This window comes from Syngnathus typhle, linkage group LG1 (assembly GCF_033458585.1).
Source record: "Syngnathus typhle isolate RoL2023-S1 ecotype Sweden linkage group LG1, RoL_Styp_1.0, whole genome shotgun sequence".
Lineage (NCBI taxonomy): Eukaryota > Metazoa > Chordata > Actinopteri > Syngnathiformes > Syngnathidae > Syngnathus > Syngnathus typhle.
The window spans coordinates 5,547,531-5,571,544 of record NC_083738.1 but is presented as its reverse complement, the minus strand read 5'-3'; the positions used below and the strand labels follow the sequence as shown (position 1 = coordinate 5,571,544).

Below are 24,014 nucleotides of genomic sequence, written 5' to 3'. Positions count from 1 at the left end.
CATCATTTCTGTCTGAGTTACACGTTAAGTTGTTATGGAATAAAATGCTGACAATATCAACACAATTATGTTTCAAATCAAAGAAAATTTATTTATAGAACAATAAAGAAAGTAAAAGAAATTTGCATTGAATATCAAAATATTTATAGCACAGTATAGTTGCATTTTTCCTGGACAACATGTACCTCACTTCAAAATCTCAGGGTGAGAAAAGACATTAACTTGGAATTTAAAAAAACAATATGTATTCATTCTATCTATCTATTCATACTATCAATATTATCTGTATTCTATTCTACTTTCTTTCATATCTGGGCTTTTTGTCCTTCTAAATCACACTCAATTAAGAATGTTTGGAATTTCTTCAATTAAAACCTAATCCCAGTAGAAATTCCAAAACACCATTCAAGATTCGTAATGGATGTGCCAGCTCTTGGTGGTTTCAAGCAAAACTGTGTAGCTTGTTACATTTCTTTTGCCTGTACACTTTAAAAATAATACCACAGTGCCAGCAGGGTTTCTAATAAGGCTAACCAGCAGATCCACTGGGTTGTGGGCAAGTGCAGACCACCAGAACTGTTGAGGAAATTCTCAACCCGGGACCAGGACCCATTATTTGGCAAAGGTTCCACTCCCAATGTCCGACATAATACGTTATAGACGTCCACAGATTGGATAGGAAGAGCACGGAAATTCTGCTTGAAGTCTACATGAAAGGAAGAGGACAATATCTTATTTTGAGAGCAGTTAACTCATTTTTACACTTGTACGACAATAAAGACTGTTAAAATTTTACTTTTAAGACTCCCTGTAAGACTGTGCAGTACACTTATTTTTAAGATGTCTAACATTGTCATCTTCAGTCAAACATTTACCTTTTACTAAAGGAACCCATTAACTTAGTACCAAATAGATCACAAACAGCCCATTATTCATTGCTTATCACCTGACTTATAAAATAGAAAATTTATTTTGAAAGTTTGTGGCAATTGTTTTTTGCATCTATGTTTTTTTTTTTGTATCATTCCTGTGTTTGCAGCGATTGGCCTCTTGCTTGCAGCCTTTCTTCCTTGCCGTGTTTTTGTTTTGCAATTGTTTCCTGTGTTTTTTTAGTTTGCACGTGTGTGTTTGTCTTACTTTTGTTTGCATCTTTTCTTTTCCTGCGTTTGCCACGTTTGCCCGTTTGCAGGGCGTTTGCCCCTGTCGGCCACTGTAGCTTACAGAGGCAGTGCAAAAAAGAGCAGGGCATGGGCGCAAGGGACATAAGTAGATATCTACTATCTACTAGCTGTCTAGTTCACATGAATTTTGAAGAATGATTGCAGTTCCATGACAATGAGGAACGTAAAGCGTGCAGTCATGTGGTTGGTTACCTTGTAGTGCAAAACCTTGCCTGGAATTTACGCACGTTTTTCAGGAACAGATAATTAAATTTATATTATGTTCTGTTGTGGAGGCATAGAATGAATCACGTTCCATCCCATCCACCTTCGAGGTTCAACTTTAAACAGAAATGTAAGGCCACTACTTTTGTCAGGCTGTTTTTTGCCTTAAAAGTCAGAAGCAAAATGAGACTTAAACAGTTCAAATACAACTTATTGTCAATACCAGGTCCTGCTGCCAAGAAAAAGCCGCCCATGTCTTTAAAATCATTGTCGTAACCATGCCAGCCATTTTGCCATGCCGAGGTCTCCCCACTGGAGTCATTTTTCCAGTATGGGAGCTTATCCTTATTCTGGGAAGAACACATTCACAAATATATATTATATAATATCTGGACAAAACATAACCACTACGATGTCAATGACAAGTTCACATATACAGTTGATAATATTTGTGTGGATATAGGTTTGTCTAGTTTGACTATGATAAATAAAGTACACCAAGACTGTTGATGTACCTGGATGATGAACCAGCCAGGATCAGCCACCAGTGTCAGAGGGGCAACAAACTTTCCTGCTTTATAATGGAAGCTGTCAGGGATATCCTCTCTGGCATAAGCATGGATGTTTGGCAATTTGGACAAAGCTTCATGCACCTGCAACAAACACATGTGGCACAAACAATGGCACACATCTGCATGCATCTGATTCTGGTCTCACCTGTTGGAACTTGTCTCCTTGGATCCACAAACTGACAACTGGTCCTTTGTCCATCATCTTGACAACATCTGACATGTTGATATACTTGTCCAACTCAATCACCTTGTCCATCCATTCAATTTTTGTCATGCCATGGTCTGAAAACATCACAACGTTGACCTGATTCAACATGTCCTTCTCCTGCAAAAAATGCCAGTATAGAAGATGTGAATGACAAATAATCATAAGAAAATAAAGGTAAACCTGTATTTGTAACAATATTTACAGCATACTCACCTTAATTTTGGAGTTCAGCATCTGCATTGCAGTGTCCAGTTGTTGCAGTGCTGTTTTGATCTGAGGGGAGTCTGGACCAAAGTGGTGTCCCTCTACGTCGATTTTCTCATAATATATTGCTGCCATGTTTGCATCACCTGACCTACACATTCACACAGACTTTTAAACACGACTTGTAAAAACTAATGATGGGCAAATGAAGCTTCAGGATGATTCATGAACCCGTTGTTCTGTTTAATCACACCTCTAGATGGCACTCTCTGTTCACTGAAGAGCTGAACCCCACCGACTTGCTATTTCTTAAAACCCTCACTTTATGCCAACATTGCCATCTCGAGGAGCCAAAGAATACAACAACTGGTTCATGAAGCTTCATTTTCCCATCACTAGTAAAAACCATAAAACAATAACTATACGTATTTAGTTCGCACTAAACAACCACTGTGTGAAAGTAATGTACACATATTCGGTAGTTGCAGATCATTTGTCCCAGACAGTTGGGTTTTACAGACATGTCATTCTTACTTGAGTATGTTGAGAGAACGTTCAATTGAATCCGTTAGGTTTGCCATTGATGGATTGTAGATGTACTCTTCACAGAATGTTGGGCGAACTCCCAGAATCTCAACCTCACAGCCTACAGACACACAAGGACAAATGTGAGAGTTAATGATGTTTATCTATAGTTACAGCATTTATTGTTCGACATGGCAGATTCTGCTGCTTCCTGGTCAGCACTGTTAATTTGTATCTGAGTTATGAATCTGAGTTCATGAAAGAAATGATTGCAAAGACACAGCACTGTACTGGGTGATTTTAACAATGATAGCCTCACTTTGTTCATTTAATTCAACTGATGAACATTGTCCACCTTGTTATGACATAAGGAATTGATATTATCCATCCCTGCATTCATCCATTCACAAGTCGTCATGATCTCGACTGACTGTGGGAGAGAGGCTGGGTTGACCCTGGACTGGGCACATAGCCTAGAGGTACACAAACACCCATGCATACTTGCTTTCACATCAATAAACCCTTCTCCCTGATGGCACATTACCCACAAAGCTTAGTCTCTGGTTGCTATGTGAGGGCTGAAGGAAAACAAGAGACGCCTTACCCATTGTAACTTCCATCAGTGATTGTTTCCCTTATGTCGAGTTTTGTGAAAAACGGACACCCGTCCATTACATCGACACACTGGAACCTATCGTTCAAATTCAATTTAAAAAACAACTGAAGTTTGTTGGAAGAAAAGTATGTACTTAAAAAATCAGACTAGTCAAATGACGCCCTAAAGTGAGATATCACAACATTGTGAACGACTTTATTATTAAGAAGGACGTCTACACTTGGGAAGACCTCAATGCTGTCAAGAGCCTAGACTCTTATAATTACTTTTTGTCTGGCTGGGTAAAAAACGTTGGCTGCAAAGAATGATTTGATATCGCTCTGAGTGATTGCAGCAGACGTGAACAGCACAAGCATTCACCATCTTTGTGAGTTAACATAAAACGGACTTAGCGACTATTTCACCTCTGTTGTCTGCCTCTATAGTCTGAGTCACTCAATACATTGAGTATCCTCCACTGGGAGTCCACTAACATGGCCGCCTTTGCACACAGAGTACAAATGTGAAATCAGAGAGAGGGGTCTATAGACAATTCCGAGTCTTTAATTTATCTAGCATGCATGTTGTCCTGCATGCATCTTCACACTTGGCTGTGAACCGTTCCAGTGAGAGTTGAAGATCGTGGCTTGGAGAAGCTGCAAAAAGCAGAGATTTAATACTGGGTCCATTAAGCCAAAGACCCTCAACGCCTTGGCTGCGCCTAGAAATTCCGTCCATAAAGAAAATGAAGAGAATCAGTGACAGAGGGCAGCCTTCGCGGAGTCCAACCCACACTTTAAACAGATTCTACTGACTGCCACTGATCGCACAGCCGATAATCCACACTCCCAGAGCACCACCAACAAGTGGTACCTCTACTTATTAACGCCTATATTTACGGATTTTTCGAGATACAAATGAGATTTTGAGCCTTACGAACCAATTTTCGACTTCTGAACCGACGCATCAGCCACCCATCATAAACGGTCTTTTGAGCCTGCCTTTGTCTGGTCGCTCACCTAGGACCTGGGTGGCCCTGCCAGGGGCATAAAGCCCCAGACAACTTAGTTCCTAAGATCCCTGGGACACACAAACCCTTCCACCACAGAAAGGTGACAACTCACAGAGGGGACAATTATATTTCTCTTTTAATTTAAAATGCATAAGAGCATGTTCATCAGGGTGAAATTGTGTGTAACTACCTGGCCAGTAGTACATAAAAACTTTCTTTCCAAGCTTCTGCAAAGTGACCCATAGTGGCTCTGATCCATTCCACCATAAAGGCAACCTGCTGTCGGAATTGAGCCCGATCAGAAACTCCTTTCCAGAGGATTCGTCCCACATGTAGTTTCCAGTCATCTGATGGACATCACAGTGACGGCCTGTGAAAAAGAAATTATATTCATCATCCAACATCAGCGATTTTCTAGAGCATTTGTCCTCATAGGGTTGCAGGTGAGCTGGAGTCTATCCCTCCAAACTGTCTGAGAGGTGGGTACTAGGGGTGTAAATCGCGGGTTTTGTCACGATACGATATAATATCGATACAAGGAACTACGATACAATATTTGCCGATATCTTAAAGCCTGCTGCGATTCATTCACAATATATCGCGATATAGTGCTCTACGATCGATTTTTTTTTTTTTAATAAAAAATATAGAACAATATCCTGATTTATAACAATTCATACGCAAAATCAACAAGGTACTGCAAACTCTTTATTTAGGAAATTACAAGAGTATTGTAGTATACAAAGTGCTTATTTTAACACTGAACTTTGATGTCGTGTTTTTTCTTTAAATGTGCGGCGAGATTTGTGCTCCCTGAATATTGGATCACCGCATGGCAGGATTTACAAACTGCACGTGTCTTGTCGGTTGAGCCATCTTTTCTTTGGAATCCAAAGTGCTTCCAAACGAATGACTTGAAGCCTAAAGGGGAGCCAATTTCCTCGTCTTCTAGCCATAGCACCAGCCCAGGAGCCGCATACTAGTTGTCGACTCCCCTTTCACGTGCCTGCTCTGCTCACAACACAACAACGCCGGGCGCACTACTCCCGGAAAGAGGAAGCAAGCAACAATGAACTGGATTTTAAAATAAAGTCGCGTCTAATGTCCGAGGTCAAACACGGCAATATAAATCGATCTTTACGTTTAGCATCGATGCCAATAAATCGTAGAGCATTATATCGATTAATCAATAAGAGGAACTTTATTAATCTCACGTGTGAGAAACTGCATGTAACAACAGCCCAATTTACAGGAAGGTACAAGTAGGGGGATAAAGGTGCAAAAAGAGACTTCTGGACCGTAGTCCTCCGGCATAGAAAATAGAATACAATACAATATAAAAAGAAAAATATGGAAAAATAACAAAAATTGTAGTAAAACTAAAAATATAAGCTATGAATATTTACAAAAAGAAGAAGATAAAAAAGTAGTGGTAAAGTGTCGTAAAGTGTATGAAGTGTATGAGTTTAGTAATGCTAATAAAGGAAATAAAAGAAATAGTGCACGGGTTATGGAAGTGAAATAGATCTAGGCATTGTGTGGCAGAGGATATTGCACATTGGAAGAATTGCACGTTATGGGGAAAGTATTGCACAGAAGGATGTGTTTACAGGTTGTCATTGTACAGACTGATTGCGGTGGGGATGAAGGAGCTGCAGTAGCGTTCCTTCTTACACGGGGGGAGTCTGAGTCCCTGACTGAAGGAGCTGCTCAAGTTCTCCAAGGTCAGATGCAGTGGGTGAGAGGGGTTGTTCCTGATGGATGCTAGCCTGGCTAGCACCCTCCTCTCGCCCACCTCCTCAACAGTGTCTAGAGGGCAGCCCACCACAGAGCTGGCCCTCCTAACCAGTTTGTTGAGCCTCTTCCTATCCCTCTCTGTGCTGCTCGGAGCCCAACAGACCACAGCGTAGAGGATAGCAGAAGCTACCACTGAGTCATAGAAGGTTTTTAGCAGAGGCCTGCTCACTCCAAAGGAGCTGAGTCTCCTCAGGAGATGGAGGCGGCTCTGTCCCTTCTTGTAGACGGCGTTCATGTGATCCGTCCACTTCAGTTTATTGTTGAGGTGAACACCCAGGTACCTGAAACTGTCCACGACCTCAATGTCCTGACCCTGGATGTTCACCGGTGAGTGTGAAGGTGCTCCTCTCCTAAAGTCAATCACCAGCTCCTTCGTCTTACTGGTGTTCAAGCACAGGTGATTGTGCTCACACCAGTCCACAAAGGCGCTGATGGCCGACAGGTACTCCAGCTCGCCCCCCTTAGACATACAGCCAACTATAGTTGAGTCATCGGAGAACTTCTGGAGATGACAGATGTCAGTGTTATACGTGAAGTCCGAGGTGTACAGTGTGAAAAGAAATGGGGACAGGACTGTGCCCTGAGGTGCTCCAGTGCTGCAGACTACCACCTCTGACCGGCAGCCATGCAGTTGCACGTACTGGGGCCGGTTAGTGAGGTAGTCAATGGTCCAGTCAGTGAGGTGATGGTCCACTCCAGTGTCTAGCAGCTTCACTCGTAGCAGGGCCGGCGAGATGGTGTTGAAGGCACTGGAGAAGTCAAAGAACATGACCCTCACAGCGCTGCCGGCGGACTCCAGGTGGGTGAGCGTCCGCTGCAGCAGGTAGATGACGGCGTCTTCCACCCCAATGCCGATCTTGTAGGCAAACTGCAGCGGATCCAGAGTGGGGCTCACCACGGAGCGGAGGTGGCTGAGGACCAGGCGTTCCATCACCTTCATGATGTGGGAAGTGAGGGTGACGGGTCTGAAGTGGGCCGGTTCCTTGGCGTGCGGTGTTTTGGGAACTGGGACGATGGAGGATGTCTTCCATGCGCTAGGCACCTTCGCCAGGCTGAGGCTCAGGTTGAGGAGGTGGCACAGAACATGGCAGAGATCATCAGCACATGTCCGTAGCAGCCTGGGGGAGATGCCATCCGGACCCGGGGCCTTTCTCTGTTTCAGCCTCCCCAGCTCTCTCCTCACCTGAGCAGGAGTGAAGGAGAGGGGAGGGGGCTGAGATGAGGTTGAAGGCCGTGGTGAGTCATTGGGGGAGATGGGTGATTGTCCATGTGGTGGGCGGGAGGGTGTTAAGTGGCCATGAAGCAGGGGGGAGTGGGTTGATTGTCCATGAGGCAGGCGGGGGGGGTGGATCCAGGTATCCAGGCAATGGGAGGCTGGGGGGGGCAGCGGACAAGGGGGTGAGAGGGAGTGGGGACAGGCCAAAACGGTTGAAGTGCTGGTTAAGCTCATCCGCCCAGCGTTGATCCCCGTTAATGCTGCCACACGCTCTCCGTCCAGAACCAGACATAGTCCTCAGGCCACGCCACACATCCCGCACGTTCCTCTGTGCGAGTTCCTCCTCCACCTTCCTAGCGAACTCCCGCTTTGCTTCGCGGATCGTCCTCTGGAGCAGATGCTGCAGCCTCTTCTGCTCCTCTCTGTCCCCGCGTCTAAACGCCCACCACTTCTTGTTGATAAGGGCTTTCAGATGCGGGGTCATCCAGGGGTGGTTATTTGAGTAGCAACGCACCCTCTTAGTAGGTATTGTGCTCTCAACGCAGAAATTAATGTAGTCCGTGATGCAGTCAGTGAGGGCGTCGATGTCCTCGCCATGATCACTGTAGAAAACTTCCCAGTCGGTAGACTCAAGGCAGCTTCTCTTGTGTATCGATGTATCGTTACACCCCTAGTACAGTAAAACCTCTACTTACGAACTTAATTCGTTCTGTGATTGCGTTCGTAGGTAGGAATGTTTTTAAGTAGAGGCATGGAAGCTCGTCTGAGGACGACCGAGAGAGATAAGGATGAATGCAAAATGTAAAGTGCAGGTTTAAGTGCTTTACCTTGAAAGTACCTTGCCATAAAAGTAGGTGCTTGAGAGACGGGGTTGGTAGGGGAAAGTGGGAGAATCGTGTACGTACATTTGCTACACCCTCTTCTAACTTCCTCGCAGCTTTTTGCACTAGCTTTCTTCGGAGATATGAACTAGTCAATATGCTAACGCACGCTGAGACAAACACAGGAAGTGGCAGAGCGAAGGGGAGAGACACGTACATACACGATGTCACCTGACACGCTATGACAGTGTCGCTCACGGGTTCCGATGTCGAATTTGTTTCGTAAGTGGAGGCATAAGAATCTTGAGGTTCAGATTCGTATCTCGATATGCCTAAGTGTAGGAATTCGAAAGTAGAGGTTTCACTGTTAAGAAGATGGCGGCGCGTGCATACGCAGCGACCTCTCTCTGTCCCGCCCGAACGGTGTTTTGTTCGTCTAATGAGTGTTTGTCCGGCAGTTTTATGTGTTTGTCTCGTCGTACTGAGTCGTGCTACAGTTACGGCAGGCAGGTTCTGCTCGACATCGGCGAAAGCGAGTTTTGTCGAGTTCTGGACTTTGATGCGGGGACATTAAAGGAGCTCGGACTGCTACGTCCTGAAGCGTCGCCGGACTCCTCTGCTATTCCTCCCCCGGTTGGGAAGCATCGAAAGTGGTGTGCAAGGAGGCTGAAGAGGGGCAAGCGCGGAGGCGTGCGGGCCAGGCTGGCGGCCAACCCAGCTCGCCTTCCATTCTTCTGGCGAATGTTCGATCGCTGGACAACAAAATGGATTACATTCGCTTGCTGCGATCTACAAACCGGACAGTGCGTGACTGCTGTGTGCTCGTGTTCACTGAGACTTGGTTGACCGTCAACATTCCGGACTCCGCTGTACATCTGGAGCGGCTAGCGTGCCATCGGGCGGACCGGGCCATTGTACAAGGGGGAAAATCTCGTGCCGGTGGAATATGCGTCTACATCCATGACGAATGGTGCCGGGACTCTGTAGTGGTATGCAAGCACTGCTCGCCTCTGGCGGAGTTCGTGATCATTAAGTGCCGTCCTTTTTACCTGCCAAGGTATACCGCGATTCTGCTAGTCGCGGTTTACATCCCGCCTTCCAACATCGAAGGCGACAGGATCGCGGCTCTTAGTGAACTGTACCAGGCTGTCAGTGAACAACAGACAGCGCACCCTGACGGTTTCACCATCTTCGCTGGGGATTTTAATCGTGCTAACCTGAAGTCTGTTTTTCCGAGGCTTCACCAGCATGTTAATTTTCCTACGCGTGGCGACAGCTTCCTGGACCTGGTCTACTCTTCGCATAAAGGAGCTTTCAAAGCCACCCCCCTCCCCCATCTTGGACTTTCTGACCATATCACTGTTATGCTTTTGCCCGCATACAGACAAATGGTGAGAGCGTCCAGGCCAGTTCGCAAACAGGTACGGGTGTGGCCTGAGGGTGCCTCTGATGCGCTTCGTGACTGCTTTGGCTCTACTGACTGGGACATGTTTAGGAGGGCTGCCACTTGCGACGATCGGACAGACATTGAGGAGTATACTGACTCTTTCCTCCTACATCAGGAAGTGCATTGATGATGTGACTCTCTCAGAATCCATCGTCACTCGGGCTAACCGGAAGCCATGGCTGACAGGTGCAGTCTTCAGGGTGCTGAGGGCCAGGGACAAAGCCTTTAGAGCGGGGGATGAGGCTGGCTTGAGGACTGCGAGGGCCGACCTGTCCCGGGGCATCAAAGAAGCAAAGAGGGCGTTCTCGTGCAAAATTACCGCCCACTTCAAGGACAGCAGGGACGCACGGAGACTTTGGCAGGGCATTCAGACCATCACGAATTACAAGCCCGCGCTGCAGAGCTTTGAAGGCGACGTCCGTCTGCTCAATGCTCAGGGCGCTTGCCGTAAGGCGGCGGGCCCTGACAACATTCCGGGTCGAGCGCTGAAGGACTGCGCTGGTGAGCTGACGGGTGTCTTCACGGACATCTTTAACACTTCCCTGCAGCAGGCCATTGTCCCTTCGTGTTTCAAAGCTGCCACCATCGTACCTGTGCCGAAGAAACCTGCTCCGTCCTGCTTCAATGACTACCGCCCCGTGGCACTTACGCCCATCATTATGAAGTGCTTTGAGCGGCTTGTCATGGAGCACATCCGATCCCTTCTCCCCCCCCACCATTGACCCCTTCCAGTTTGCGTACCGAGCCAAACGGTTCTCTGAGGATGCCATCTGCTCTGCCCTCCACTCGGCCCTCACCCACCTGGAGAGAAGGGACTCGTATGTGAGATTGCCGTTTGTGGACTCCAGTTCTGCCTTCAACACCATTGTGCCACAACGCCTCATCAGCAAACTTGACACGCTGGGCCTCAGTACCTACCTCTGCAACTGGCTACTGGACTTCCTCTGTCAGAGGCCACAGGTGGTACGTGTTGGCGACAAAATCTCCGCCAGCATCATGCTGAGCACGGGGGCCCCCCAAGGCTGCGTGCTCAGTCCGCTGCTCTTCACCCTCCTGATGCATGACTGCACTGCAACCTACAGCGACAACCGCATAGTAAAGTTGCTGACAACACGACTCTGGTGGGTCTCATCACCAAGGGAGACGAGACTCAATACAGGCTGGAGGTTGACCTTCTGACCACGTGGTGCAGGGACAACAACCTCCTGCTGAACGTTGACAAGACCAAGGAGATTGTTGTGAACTTCCGGAAGGGTCACACCCAACACCTGCCGCTGACCATCGACGGTGCTGTGGTGGAGAGAGTGAGCAGCGCCAAGTTCCTGGGGGTGCACATCAGTGAGGATCTCTCCTGGTCCACCAACACCGCATCACTGGCAAAGAAAGCCCAGCGTCGCCTGTACTTCCTGCGGAAACTCAGGCAAGCGAGCGCTCCTCCGGCCGTCATGACTACATTTTACCGCGGCACCATTGAGAGCGTCCTCTCCAGCTGTATTGCTGTTTGGGGTGACGGCTGCATTGACTACAACTTGAAGGCCCTGCAGCGCATAGTGAACACGGCTGGTAAGATAATTGGTGCTTTGCTCCCTTCCTTGAAGGACATTTACACGTCCCATCTCACCCGCAAGGCGACCACGATTGTGAGTGATGTGAGTCACCCCGCTCACTCTTTGTTTGAGCTTCTGCCCTCTGGGAAGAGGTACAGGAGCCTGCCCTCCCGCACCACCAGACTCTCCAACAGCTTCATACTCCAGGCTGTTAGGATCCTGAACTCGCCCACCCTTTCTGCGTAGCGTCCTGTACTTAGCGCTATGCTTACTGTCTGCTGTACGCACACTGGCTCAGTTTTGCTCCTCTTATTTATTGGGTTATTTATTTATTATTTATTCATCACTCATTTTATTTATTTATTATTTATTGTTTGTGCCTTCTTGTTTTTATTTTGTGTCATCTAATTGTATGTTTATCGTGTACTGTGTCTCGTCACCGTGGGATGGAGGAAACGGAATTTCGGTTTCTTTGTGTGTCTTGACATATGAAGGGATTGACAATAAAGCTGACTTTGAACTTTGAACTCTGAACTTTGTATGCTGGTTACAAATTCACTTGTAGAGTAGAAAAACACAATGAACCATTCATTCACACCTATTCAGAAACTTCACATTGATATTTTTGGATTGTGGGTGGCACATTGAGTAACCTCCTCTATGCAAACATTAGCCATCCAATCAAGTCATAAGACAGATGGGGGTGAAGCAAGACCAGGTGCGTCCCAAACCTTTCTTCCAAGGGCCGCATACGGAAATAAAATAAAAAAATACATGTATAATAATAATAATAATAATTTCTATTTTCATTACCTATGAAGTGCAAAACAGTCATTTCAGACTTATTTTACATCATTAATAATACAGCATATACTATGCATATGCTGCATTCAAATTTAAATTCTCAGCAATCCAAAAGATGGCAAGAGAAACTGCTTCTCTATTAGTGCCTGTGTGTGAGTCCAGTCAGTTGATTGTTTGAACAGAAAAAACACATACATCAGCAGCTCAACAATGGAATAGGCTTGACAGCTTGTATGCTATTGGCCTGGACAGATTGTTGCTTTAGAGCTCCCAAACATGGTGAACTGCTATACGCAGACATTTTAAACTCGGGAATGGGGGAGGGGGACTCCGGCATTTTGACCAGCTCCAGCATGCCACCTCTGAGTTTCCAAAAATCATCCATCCATCAATTTTCTATTCCATGAGGACCGCGAGGGAGCTGGAGCCGATCGTACCTGACTATAGGCAGGTTACATAGTTTACAGAAACCATGAGACTCTATGCAAAAGATGCATTCACTTACCTTCCTTCAGCTTAATCTTAGCACATACTAAGCCTACTATCTTAATAATCGTTTGACAAGTTGCCTGCAGGATTGTGCTGTTTTCAGCATTGTGGTTACAGTACGGGAACTGACTGCATGATCTGTAATGAACATGCAGTCAGTTCCCGGACTGTAATAACTGTGTCATCAGCGTTCTGCATGATTGCTCACAAGGAGGAGGAGAGGGGTCTCCAACAATTGGTGTCATTACTTGTCAGTCTAGCTGAACAAATGCAAGCGGCTTTTCATACAGCAGCATGTCTCCCTTATTGCTGTTGATAAAACAACTTTAAATGTACTCAATTTTTCTAATTGCCTCTGTCCCAAGGGAAATCTCATTATAAGTCATTTAAGAAGGCAACAATACATTCACTACTAGAGCAGTCCAACTTAATCGAAATTAATGTATCTTAATAATCAAGTAATCGTTAAGTGACATATTTACCTTAGAATTGTCCAAATCCTCCAATGTCAGCCTGTCAACAGTAATTATTCATTATTTTTTGTGGTCATTATGAAAACTTCTGCTTTCACTTCAGAAAACAATAATCGCACCAGTGACTGAATCAGTTTGTTGAGTAAATTTATCCCTCTTGTATGACATTGTTTAATGGTTATTTTGTTTTCTAAATTACTAAGCACAATACACAATAAACAACTGTCAATGGGGAAAATGGTTTTGTGATACATTTTCATCCAATATAAAATGTTAGATTACTAGGTTAATCAATATTCTAATTCTAAAACGATTTGATAGTGACAACCCTATTCATAACGAGTGATATCTTTGCCAGATAATCTTAACAGGCCTAATTCTCATTGAATTTGACATACATAAAAATTGTGGCATGACGATTGACTGGTTAGCATGCCGGAGTCACAGCGCTTGTGGATTCAACTCCGGGTTCCAGCCTTTTTGTGTGGAGTTTGCATGTTCTACCCCATGCTTGAAATTGCTCTGTGTTGTCCTTTGTGAGTGTGAACATTTTTTTTGTCCATGTGTATCCTGATTGCCTGGCAGCAAGCTGCGAGGAGAGGCTCCAGCATGCCCACGACCCTCGTAAGGAGAAGCGGTTCGGATAATGGATATATGTAGATGGATGAGACATCATCAGTGACTTCACCTATGTTGTGGCATTTAAAGCTAAATTAGCATTGTGGCCAACAAGTCAGACAATTTTGCAATAACTGACCTCAACAGAAAAAAATCCAACTCATTTAATATTTTCTTTTTTCCAGACTATTCTGTATAAATGTCTGTTTGGGTGTGGCTGTAAAATAAATTTAGGTCAGCTGGCAGTTCTTAAAATACTTTTGGTGACAAACTACCTGACTCAAAGTCGCTTAAAATATTGTTTGTCACTACTGTGATACAATGTCTACTTGCGTAAATACTGCTGTTGCTGCTACTGTGTGTTTGGTACTTGAATTGGTGTACCTAAGAAAGTGAGCAGTTATTTTGTTTTTTTATTGAAGGCTCCATTAAGAAGAGGTTTACACCCTCAAAAACAATTACCGTAAATTCGGGACTATAAGCCGCGACTTCTTTCCAAAATTTTGAACCCTGCGGCTTATAGTCAGGTGCGCCTTATATAAGGATTTTTTTCATGATTTTTGTGATGACTTGATCACTTTTATACACTGCAGTATCTTGAAAAAAACAACAACAAAAATACTATTTTGAAACACGACTATGGCTGCTGCTTATTCTGGCTGTGTTGCTTGTGACTATTATGAGCTTTAGTAGGAATGCACGCTAGGTGACCTGCGTCAAAGGGCTCTAAACCCTTTCTCTTACTCTGCCATGTGTCTCAGAGATTACACAAAGTAGTGGTGCTGTTTGGACCATCTGCATTGTATTAAAACCCAATCAATCAGCATTTAAATTCAATTCTTCTGACATTTTGATCACCAAAAACAAGTTGTAATGAACGTGACCTTTTAATGCATTTTATTCAGAAGGTTACTTTGAACCCCGAGGCTTAAATGGCGGCGCGGCGTATTTATGGATTTTTACGGCCTCCAGGGGGCGCTCTAGCAGTAAGCAAGAGCGAGACAGACGAAGAAGAGATAATGCGCCGAAGAAGACGTGCTAGTTTGTGTTTTGAACATTTCGCGGATCACGCACACACCCTCATCATGGAAAACACACGAAGAAATGCATTTGATGCAGCTTTTAAGTTAAAAGCAATCGATTTGGCTGTCAAAGAGGGAAATAGAGCTTAAATGGCGGCGCGGCGCGTCATATTTATGGATTTTTACGGCCTCCAGGGGGCGCTCTAGCAGAAAGCAAGAGCGAGACAGACGAAGAAGAGATAATGCACTGAAGAAGACGTCCTAGTTTGTGTTTTGTGGTTTCGGTGCACAGGAGGAAGATGAAGACGATGAAGCTCTTTTTTTACTTTTACTGGTATGTTTTTTAACGAGCCCTGTTGGTGCTGTACTACCGTGTTGCTGCTGTGTTACCGCCGCGTCTCAGTGACTTTTACCGGGTATGTTTTTTTTAATCCAGTCCCATTAGTCTTGTGTTACTTCCGTGTTGCTGCGGTATTACTGCCACGTCACAGGCAGTGTTTGGAAAGAAATGTTAAGGTATGTTCTTAAAACTTTAAAAAAGCTTTCTGTGTCCAGTCTTTCTTTGTTAATAACTCGCGTGCACACTTCCGTGTTGCTGCGGTACTACTGCTGCGTCACAGGCAATGTTTAGAAAGACATGTTAAAGTATGTTATGAAAACTTTAAAAAGGCTTTCTGTAAACGGTCTTTCTTTGTAAAATATGTGTGTGGGCGTGCGGCTTATAGTCCGGTGCGGCTTATATAAGAAAAAACTAAAATATCCCCCAATTTTAGCTGGTGCGGCTTATAGTCCGGTGCGGTTTATAGTCCGGAATTTACGGTAAGCCTATGGCGCTACAGTTTAAAAGAGTGATAATATATGCATGAGCAGTGCCTGTGGAGCAAGGAGTTGGTGAGCACCAGAAATGTTTGAAAAGTAAACAAGCTAAAACCTTCTCAGTATTTACACAATCTGTTCCAACAGATGTTCTAGCCAAGTTGTGATTGCTGAAGTAGAAAATATTGTTGAAAACTATTTGCACTTTGTCAGGTTCTGGCAGGCAGATTCAAATTATATTTTTATGTTGATGTAATACAATACACAATTTTGATTTGAATAACTACACTATGACATTTAAAGGGACTCATTTTTCCCACGAATCAAACCTGTTTCCTTAATACCGTTATGAGTGGTTTGTTCCATCAGAAGTGACATTGGCTCTGATATGGAACAATCTTTGACTACGATTGCAAGGTAGCAAAGGTCAAAATTCAAATGAATTTAGCTACTTGCCTCTTTAATGATCAACAGAAACAATTTCCAGATAGATGTCAATAAAACTCTGAGTGAGAGTTGTTTTATGTCAAATGTTTACAGCCTATGTTATCCATGAATGTCACATTGGTACTTTTTATATTATTACTCAATGCATGGTGCATTCATCCTCACATTCGTGCCGATATCATTCTGGGCACTCAAGATCAATCAAGATAAGTCCGGTTCAATGAGGATAAAGAGCAGTAACTTTAATGATACATTATGAAATGTCAATCATTACACCACACATAACAGAGGCGTAGCCAAGCCGGGGCGAGCCGGGGCGGCGCCCCGGTTCGGACTCCCTGCGCCCCGGTTGAAAAAAATTTAGCTTTTTCGATTCTTCATTTTCATGCCGTTTTTTTCTTTCGGTCTTGCGCGAATGTGCTTGCGCTATTCTATGTGCGCGATGTTATCCATTCACCGTTTGCCTCCCTGACCCGGATGTTGTTTTAGCAATCAGCGAACGGCGTGGGTTAGATTTTTTTTCCTGTGGGCGTGCGCCCCTACTGCAAAAATTCCTGGCTACGCCTCTGACACATAACAAACAAGACTGACATTCTCTATAGATTGTAAATTTTACACCAACGGCCATTAAACAATAACATGTCAGGTGCTGAAGCGAAGCATTTTATAATAAATGTAACTTCAATATCTTATTTTTGTCCAACTCCAAACGCACCAATACTGTGGTTTATTTGCAAGTTCAGCAGTCATGTCAAAGATACAACTGGGACTAATTGGGAGTCCATCTTAGGGTAGGAAAAAAAAAACACCATTCACACTAGCTTGCATTCCGAACCACTGAGAATTAAGAGTGTACAGTTAAGATAGCAACACACATGTTGGAATGTGGTAGGAAGATGAGCAAGGCCTATAAGAAGAAACCCACATATAGGAGGAACGTGTGGGAAATATTCATTTGATTGTTCTGGACAAAAAGGAACAAATAAAGTACCTTTGTTTATCTATCTATGCGAGTGCGCTATAACAAGCGCCCCCAACGCCCGGTCTGCGGACCGGTACCGGTCGGTCCGTGGGTCACTTGGTACCGGGCCGCCAAGCCGCACAGAAAAAAAATAATAATAATTATCGATGATCAATTAATTCAGGTCAAGACGCTCGTCCCGGTCACGTGACATGTTTTCCCAGTCGAGCTAGCAAAAATGAGTAAGAATTTATTTTGAAAAATGTAAAAAATGTGCGATTCTCTCCCAATTCCATCCGTCGGTGCAGCTGTGTCTCTTGACACAGGTTAATTCAGGTCAAGACGCTCATCTCGGTCACGTGACATGTCAACTCAGTCGAGCCCGCGAAGCAAGCAAAAATGAGCAAGAAACAGAGATGTTTGGAAAGCTTCTTCGGAAAGGGAAAAAAGCTCAATGAAGAGACGGAAGAAGAGGCTACGACTTCTATGAAAAGGAAAGCTTCATTTAAAAGAAAATTTCTGGAGTCCTACTTAAAATATGGATTTATTGCCACAGGTGACTTTGCATATTATGTGGTGACAGGCTAGTTAACGAGGCAATGAGGCAGGCAGATTCAAATTATATTTTTATGTTGATGTAATACAATACACAATTTTGATTTGAATAACTACACTATGCCATTTAAAAGGACTCATTTTTCCCACGAATCAAACCTGTTGCCTTAATACCGTTATGAGTGGTTTGTTCCATCAGAAGTGACATTGGCTCTGATATGGAACGATCTTTGACTACATTGCAAGGTAGCAAAGGTCAAAATTCAAATGAATTTAGCTACTTGCCTCTTTAATGATCAACAGAAACAATTTCCAGATAGATGTCAATAAAACTCTGAGTGAGAGTTGTTTTATGTCAAATGTTTACAGCCTATGTTATCCATGAATGTCACATTGGTACTTTTTATATTATTACTCAATGCATGGTGCATTCATCCTCACATTCGTGCCGATATCATTCTGGGCACTCAAGATCAATCAAGATAAGTCTGGTTCAATGAGGATAAAGAGCAGTAACTTTAATGATACATTATGAAATGTCAATCATTACACCACACATAACAGAGGCGTAGCCGAGCCGGGGCGAGCCGGGGCGGCGCCCCGGTTCGGACTCCCTGCGCCCCGGTTGAAAAAAATTTAGCTTTTTCGATTCTTCATTTTCATGCCGTTTTTTTCTTTCGGTCTTGCGCGAATGTGCTTGCGCTATTCTATGTGCGCGATGTTATCCATTCACCGTTTGCCTCCCTGACCCGGATGTTGTTTTAGCAATCAGCAAACGGCGTGGGTTAGATTTTTTTTCCTGTGGGCGTGCGCCCCTACTGCAAAAATTCCTGGCTACGCCTCTGACACATAACAAACAAGACTGACATTCTCTATAGATTGTAAATTTTACACCAACGGCCATTAAACAATAACATGTCAGGTGCTGAAGCGAAGCATTTTATAATAAATGTAACTTCAATATCTTATTTTTGTCCAACTCCAAACGCACCAATACTGTGGTTTATTTGCAAGTTCAGCAGTCATGTCAAAGATACAACTGGGACTAATTGGGAGTCCATCTTAGGGTAGGAAAAAAAACCACCATTCACACTAGCTTGCATTTCGAACCACTGAGAATTAAGAGTGTACAGTTAAGATAGCAACACACATTTTGGAATGTGGTAGGAAGATGAGCAAGGCCTATAAGAAGAAACCCACATATAGGAGGAACGTGTGGGAAATATTCATTTGATTGTTCTGGACAAAAAGGAACAAATAAAGTACCTTTGTTTATCTATCTATGCGAGTGCGCTATAACAAGCGCCCCCAACGCCCGGTCTGCGGACCGGTACCGGTCGGTCCGTGGGTCACTTGGTACCGGGCCGCCAAGCCGCACAGAAAAAAAAAAATAATAATTATCGATGATCAATTAATTCAGGTCAAGACGCTCGTCCCGGTCACGTGACATGTTTTCCCAGTCGAGCTAGCAAAAATGAGTAAGAATTTATTTTGAAAAATGTAAAAAATGTGCGATTCTCTCCCAATTCTGAGTTTGAGTTTGAGTTTATTCATGCGATATCCAAGGCATACAACATGGAACAACAAACAGTAATTCCGGATGCGTGAAAAGGTCACCCCAAGCAAGCTATTTAAAGCTTTTAATAGGGGGCCTGGTTTCCCATAAGTATCAGATATTGGCCAGATATCCTTACATTTTGGACAACATACAACAATAATAAACACACAACAAGGTACAGCACACAACAACCATACGACAAGCAATAGACAACCTCAGTATTCTGGTTACTCTGGATTTGATGTAAAGTACATTTGCAATTTATAAATTAACAACTAATATATTAACAACAGGACACGGGTGTTCATGCAATTTATAACCAGCACATTAAATATACATTGATAGGAGTTGCTTTTTTAGATTTGCCTTGAAGATGGATATGGATTGCAAAATTTTTAGTGTTTCATCAGGCTCATTCCAAATCTGTGGCCCTCTGCACAGAATACTAAAGCTTGTAGATTTTGGTTTCCGTTTTTTCCCAATGATTAGATTTCTATTCCTGGTGGTGTGGGTGTGGCTGGGAGTACAGATTGGGATGAGTTGACAGAGTTTGTTCAAGATTCAAGATTCAAGATCCAAGAGTTTTTTATTCGCCATGTTTGAGCGTGCCAAACAAGGAATTTGACTTCGGTAGAAACACACCCTCTGTTCAACATTTAGGTGACTAACAACATTCAGGACATGTGAATAATGGCAAAAACAGTGTAGACAAATTCAAAAAGGTGTGAGGAGCAGGATGTTATTGCACAACAATGTCTCTGAGACTCTATGAGTGGTGTGAGTTCATCAGAGCAACAGCCTGGGGGAAGAAGCTGTCTCTGTGTCTGCTGGTTTTGGCGTACCGAGCTCTATAACGCCGTCCGGAGGGGAGTAGTTCAAACAGACTGCAACCCGGGTGAGAAGGGTCTGTAGAGATGTTCCTTGCCCGATTCCTGGTCCTGGACAGGTACAAGTCTTGGATAGATGGGAGGTTGATTCCAATGATCTTTTCTGCAGTTCTGATTGTCCGTTGTAGTCTGTGCTTGTCTTGTTTGGAGGCCGATCCAAACCAGACAGTGATAGAGGTGCAGAGGACAGACTGGATGATGGCAGTGTAGAAGGTCTTCAGAAGCTCTCGCGGCAGGTTGAACTTCTTGAGCTGTCTCAGGAAGTACAGCCTCTGCTAGGCCTTCTTCCGGACAGGTTGTGGTTTCGTTTATGGACAGTCTGATACATGATGCAAGCATTCTGGATCCATCCGTCGGTGCAGCTGTGTCTCTTGACACAGGTTAATTCAGGTCAAGACGCTCATCTCGGTCACGTGACATGTCAACTCAGTCGAGCCCGCGAAGCAAGCAAAAATGAGCAAGAAACAGAGATGTTTGGAAAGCTTCTTCGGAAAGGGAAAAAAGCTCAATGAAGAGACGGAAGAAGAGGCTACGACTTCTATGAAAAGGAAAGCTTCATTTAAAAGAAAATTTCTGGAGTCCTACTTAAAATATGGATTTATTGCCACAGGTGACTTTGCATATTATGTGGTGACAGGCTAGTTAACGAGGCAATGAGGCAGGCAGATTCAAATTATATTTTTATGTTGATGTAATACAATACACAATTTTGATTTGAATAACTACACTATGCCATTTAAAATGACTCATTTTTCCCACGAATCAAACCTGTTGCCTTAATACCGTTATGAGTGGTTTGTTCCATCAGAAGTGACATTGGCTCTGATATGGAACGATCTTTGACTACATTGCAAGGTAGCAAAGGTCAAAATTCAAATGAATTTAGCTACTTGCCTCTTTAATGATCAACAGAAATAATTCCCAGATAGATGTCAATAAAACTCTGAGTGAGAGTTGTTTTATGTCAAATGTTTACAGCCTACGTTATCCATGAATGTCACATTGGTACTTTTTATATTATTACTCAATGCATGGTGCATTCATCCTCACATTCGTACCGATATCATTCTGGGCACTCAAGATCAATCAAGATAAGTCTGGTTCAATGAGGATAAAGAGCAGTAACTTTACTGTCAGCGAAAATATTTCTGACACGTAACCGTTCCGTGGCGCAACAAAGGTTGGGGATCACTGAGCTATAACACTTGGAAAATAAATTGCTGTTCCAGTAGATACCAGCAGAAATGACATAATTAACCTATGTATCGATTTTTTATTTGGACTTGTGTAGATCTGTCAGCCTGTCACTATTGAATATTTTCAGAATTGATTATTCTATTGATTATTCCGTTAACATATCAAATATCCATCGAATTTCTGAACCGGTTTTCTTCACAAAGGTCGCAGGTGTAGGCTGACTCCTGGGAGTAAGCTGGGTACATCCTGAACTTGTTGCCAGCCAATCGCACGGCACACACAGACGGACAACATTTCACACAGTAGTGGTCACTTGGCCTACCATGAATGTTTTTGGGATGTGGGAAATAACCGGAGTACCCAGAGGAAACCCATGCAGGCACGGGGAGAACATGCAAACGCCACACAGGGAGGTTGAAGCCGAAATTAAACCCTGCACCTATGAACTGTGAGGCGAACGTGCTAAGCGTATTTGAATGCTTTTTGCATTCTTTACATCACCAGCTTCTAAGTATGTGTAACTTAGATGTATAAAGTTAATAGGACCTAATGTTTTTCAAAGGGTTAAGGGGAAAGAAAATCAAAAAAAAAATCACCTACACTGTGACCTTGCTTAATGTTTTGGTTGTCAGATTTTACAAATGTTGGGGAGGTATTGGCCTCAACCCACTGCAAATGCTTGCCAATGCTAGCCTACTACATGTTTTGTACAAATGAAATTCTTTTACAGACTTGTCCAGCTGTTGTTTGGCATGTTTAATGAAGAGAGAGGGGAGTGAGAGACAAGCAGAGAGACACAACGAAATACTTCAAAGACTGTTTTATAAATTAGAACATTTTATCACTTCTGTTTTAGAAAAATGAAAAAAAAAAACCATGACCACAAACATCCCGCAGGAGAATGTCAAACGGTTCTCACAATTAAGTGATGAAAATGGAAACAAACTAAATATTCTAGGGCGGCACCCTGGCCACAACTCAGTTCTGTCTGTAGTCAAGGGGATATTTCCATGTTCTATTTAATTTTATTGACATAATAATTGGCCAAGTGTTAACGTTTCTACAGCTAGGAGTCTATATTTGTCAGTGAATAAGTTATTTTTGCTGTACAGCACTTTGAATGCAGCAGCGATGGTCTTTTTAAAGAGTTCTATAAATACAGTTTAGTTGACAGCTGGGTCGTGAAGGCATACCGGTAGAAATAAACTAAAATGAGAAAATCTGCCAGGAGATGGCACCAAGAAGCCAACTCCTGCTCCCTATTTTAAAGAATATTTAGCATGCTTACGACACTTTTTGTTTTCTCAATTTTTTTAATCAGAAGACATGCAATTAAAGTTTTCGTAATTTGTCGAATTTCTCAGCTTTTGGAGTAATATTGATGATAATAATATGTATTAGGAAATATTGCAATATATTTAACAATATTTACAAATTGAGGATTAAGTTCAGCAACAGGTGAGTTTAATTACCGAGACATTGTAGCAATAAATTACAACTCATGGTAAAATCTGTACTGTGAAATCTTTAATAGATCAAACTAAAAAACATGAAACATGAAAATATATGAGCTAGAAAAGAAAGGAACAATATTTAAATCGATCAGAATTACCTGTCATTAATGAGTAGTAGTTCGGGTAGGATAAACTCGGGAAGTCCGGCTTCATGGAGTCTACTTTCACCCCTCTGGACACAAGCTCCTTAAAGCCAGGTAGTGCGTTCAGGTCGTCCATGTAGTCGTAACGAAAACCATCGATCAGGAACACGAGTAGTGGATGGACCGCGAGACACAGCTGCCCCGCTGCCATCAGCAGCAGCACGGACACCAAGATAAATGTGGAGCAGGCCATGAGTGCTTGTCTCCTCTTCTTCAGCTATTGGGCAACTGGGAACTGTGCAACCCGTTGACAGCAGGACCATTCTGCCCAGTGCTCGCGAGGAGGGGGACCGGAAGTTACAACATGGACCAAAATAAAACTTTGACCGATGATCCTTGATCACCGCTACTGCACCAGAAAAACAGGTAAGTTTCCATTTAGTTTCGTATGACCACTCTGAAGCCACCTTGTTCATTTAAATTTGTCAATTCACGTTTCATTTGTGATACTGTCATAAGCTTGCTACATGAAGGAAATCAACTTTATTGGGCTGACAGTCCTGTTTCGCCAGGGGCGGCCCTAGCCAATGCGATGACTGTGGTAGATTGGATCGAGCACTCAGTGCTCGACTGTGTTTGTCTGTCCGTATTGGAGGTTCAGTGATCGTGTGGTGAGCTCTGTGTGTAGTCGTGACGGAGCACCCAGTAAAGATCGGCTCGTACTGCATCCTTGCCTCCGTGTGTTATCGTGTTAGAGCAATCAATAAGCAACCCACTATAAGTGACAACACTACACTAGTTTATCAGAGCATAAAGCCACAACAATGACCATCACATTAATTAAAATGTAAGAGGCAAACTTTTCATGATTGCATGACTGTTTTTGTTAAAAGACAAATCATGCCAGTGATTTGCTGTTACTCCTAATTTTATTGGATGAACCAAAATTTAATCCATGTTAAATGTCCATACTTTTTTTTTTTTTTAAACGTGAATCTAACAGACTCCTTTATTATCTTCGTAAAGGTCCGATAAACATGCACGAAAACTCACCAAATTTTGCGCACTCAACGTCGTCATAAACAACAAAATGGCTCTTTACGTAGAGCCAGCTAGATTAGAAAAATAAAACCTATTCTCGGACACTTTGACCTTGTCTTAAAAATTGGTATGCACGTGTAGCACATCGTAACATTCCATTTCAGCCGTAGTGTAAAATTAACGAGAAAAGAGTTATGAATTTTTGAATGTCCGATTTTGG

At 43.5% G+C, this 24,014-nt stretch overlaps 1 protein-coding gene across 1 annotated transcript; it reads right to left on the bottom strand.

Moving 5' to 3' along the window:
* Positions 1 to 65: 65 nt before the first annotated feature.
* enpp6 (ectonucleotide pyrophosphatase/phosphodiesterase 6) lies at positions 66 to 23,090 on the bottom strand. Its single transcript, XM_061291293.1, has 8 exons — positions 22,769 to 23,090; positions 4,692 to 4,871; positions 2,904 to 3,015; positions 2,379 to 2,520; positions 2,103 to 2,282; positions 1,901 to 2,038; positions 1,609 to 1,735; positions 66 to 706 (listed from the first exon to the last, which is right to left on the bottom strand). The coding sequence occupies exons 1-8, from the start codon at positions 23,004 to 23,006 to the stop codon at positions 489 to 491; spliced, it is 1,335 nt and encodes a 444-aa protein (XP_061147277.1). The 5' UTR covers positions 23,007 to 23,090; the 3' UTR covers positions 66 to 488.
* Between the last annotated feature and the right edge of the window lie 924 nt (positions 23,091 to 24,014).

Excerpts from the sequence above, each read along its gene's own strand:
- enpp6 (XM_061291293.1), bottom strand. The coding sequence starts at position 23,006 with ATGGCCTGCTCCACATTTATCTTGGTGTCCGTGCTGCTGCTGATGGCA. Across the intron at positions 4,872-22,768 it reads CTACTACTCATTAATGACAG|GCCGTCACTGTGATGTCCAT; the intron begins GTAATTCTGATC and ends TCTTTTTCACAG. Across the intron at positions 1,736-1,900 it reads CTGGCTGGTTCATCATCCAG|AATAAGGATAAGCTCCCATA; the intron begins GTACATCAACAG and ends TGTTCTTCCCAG.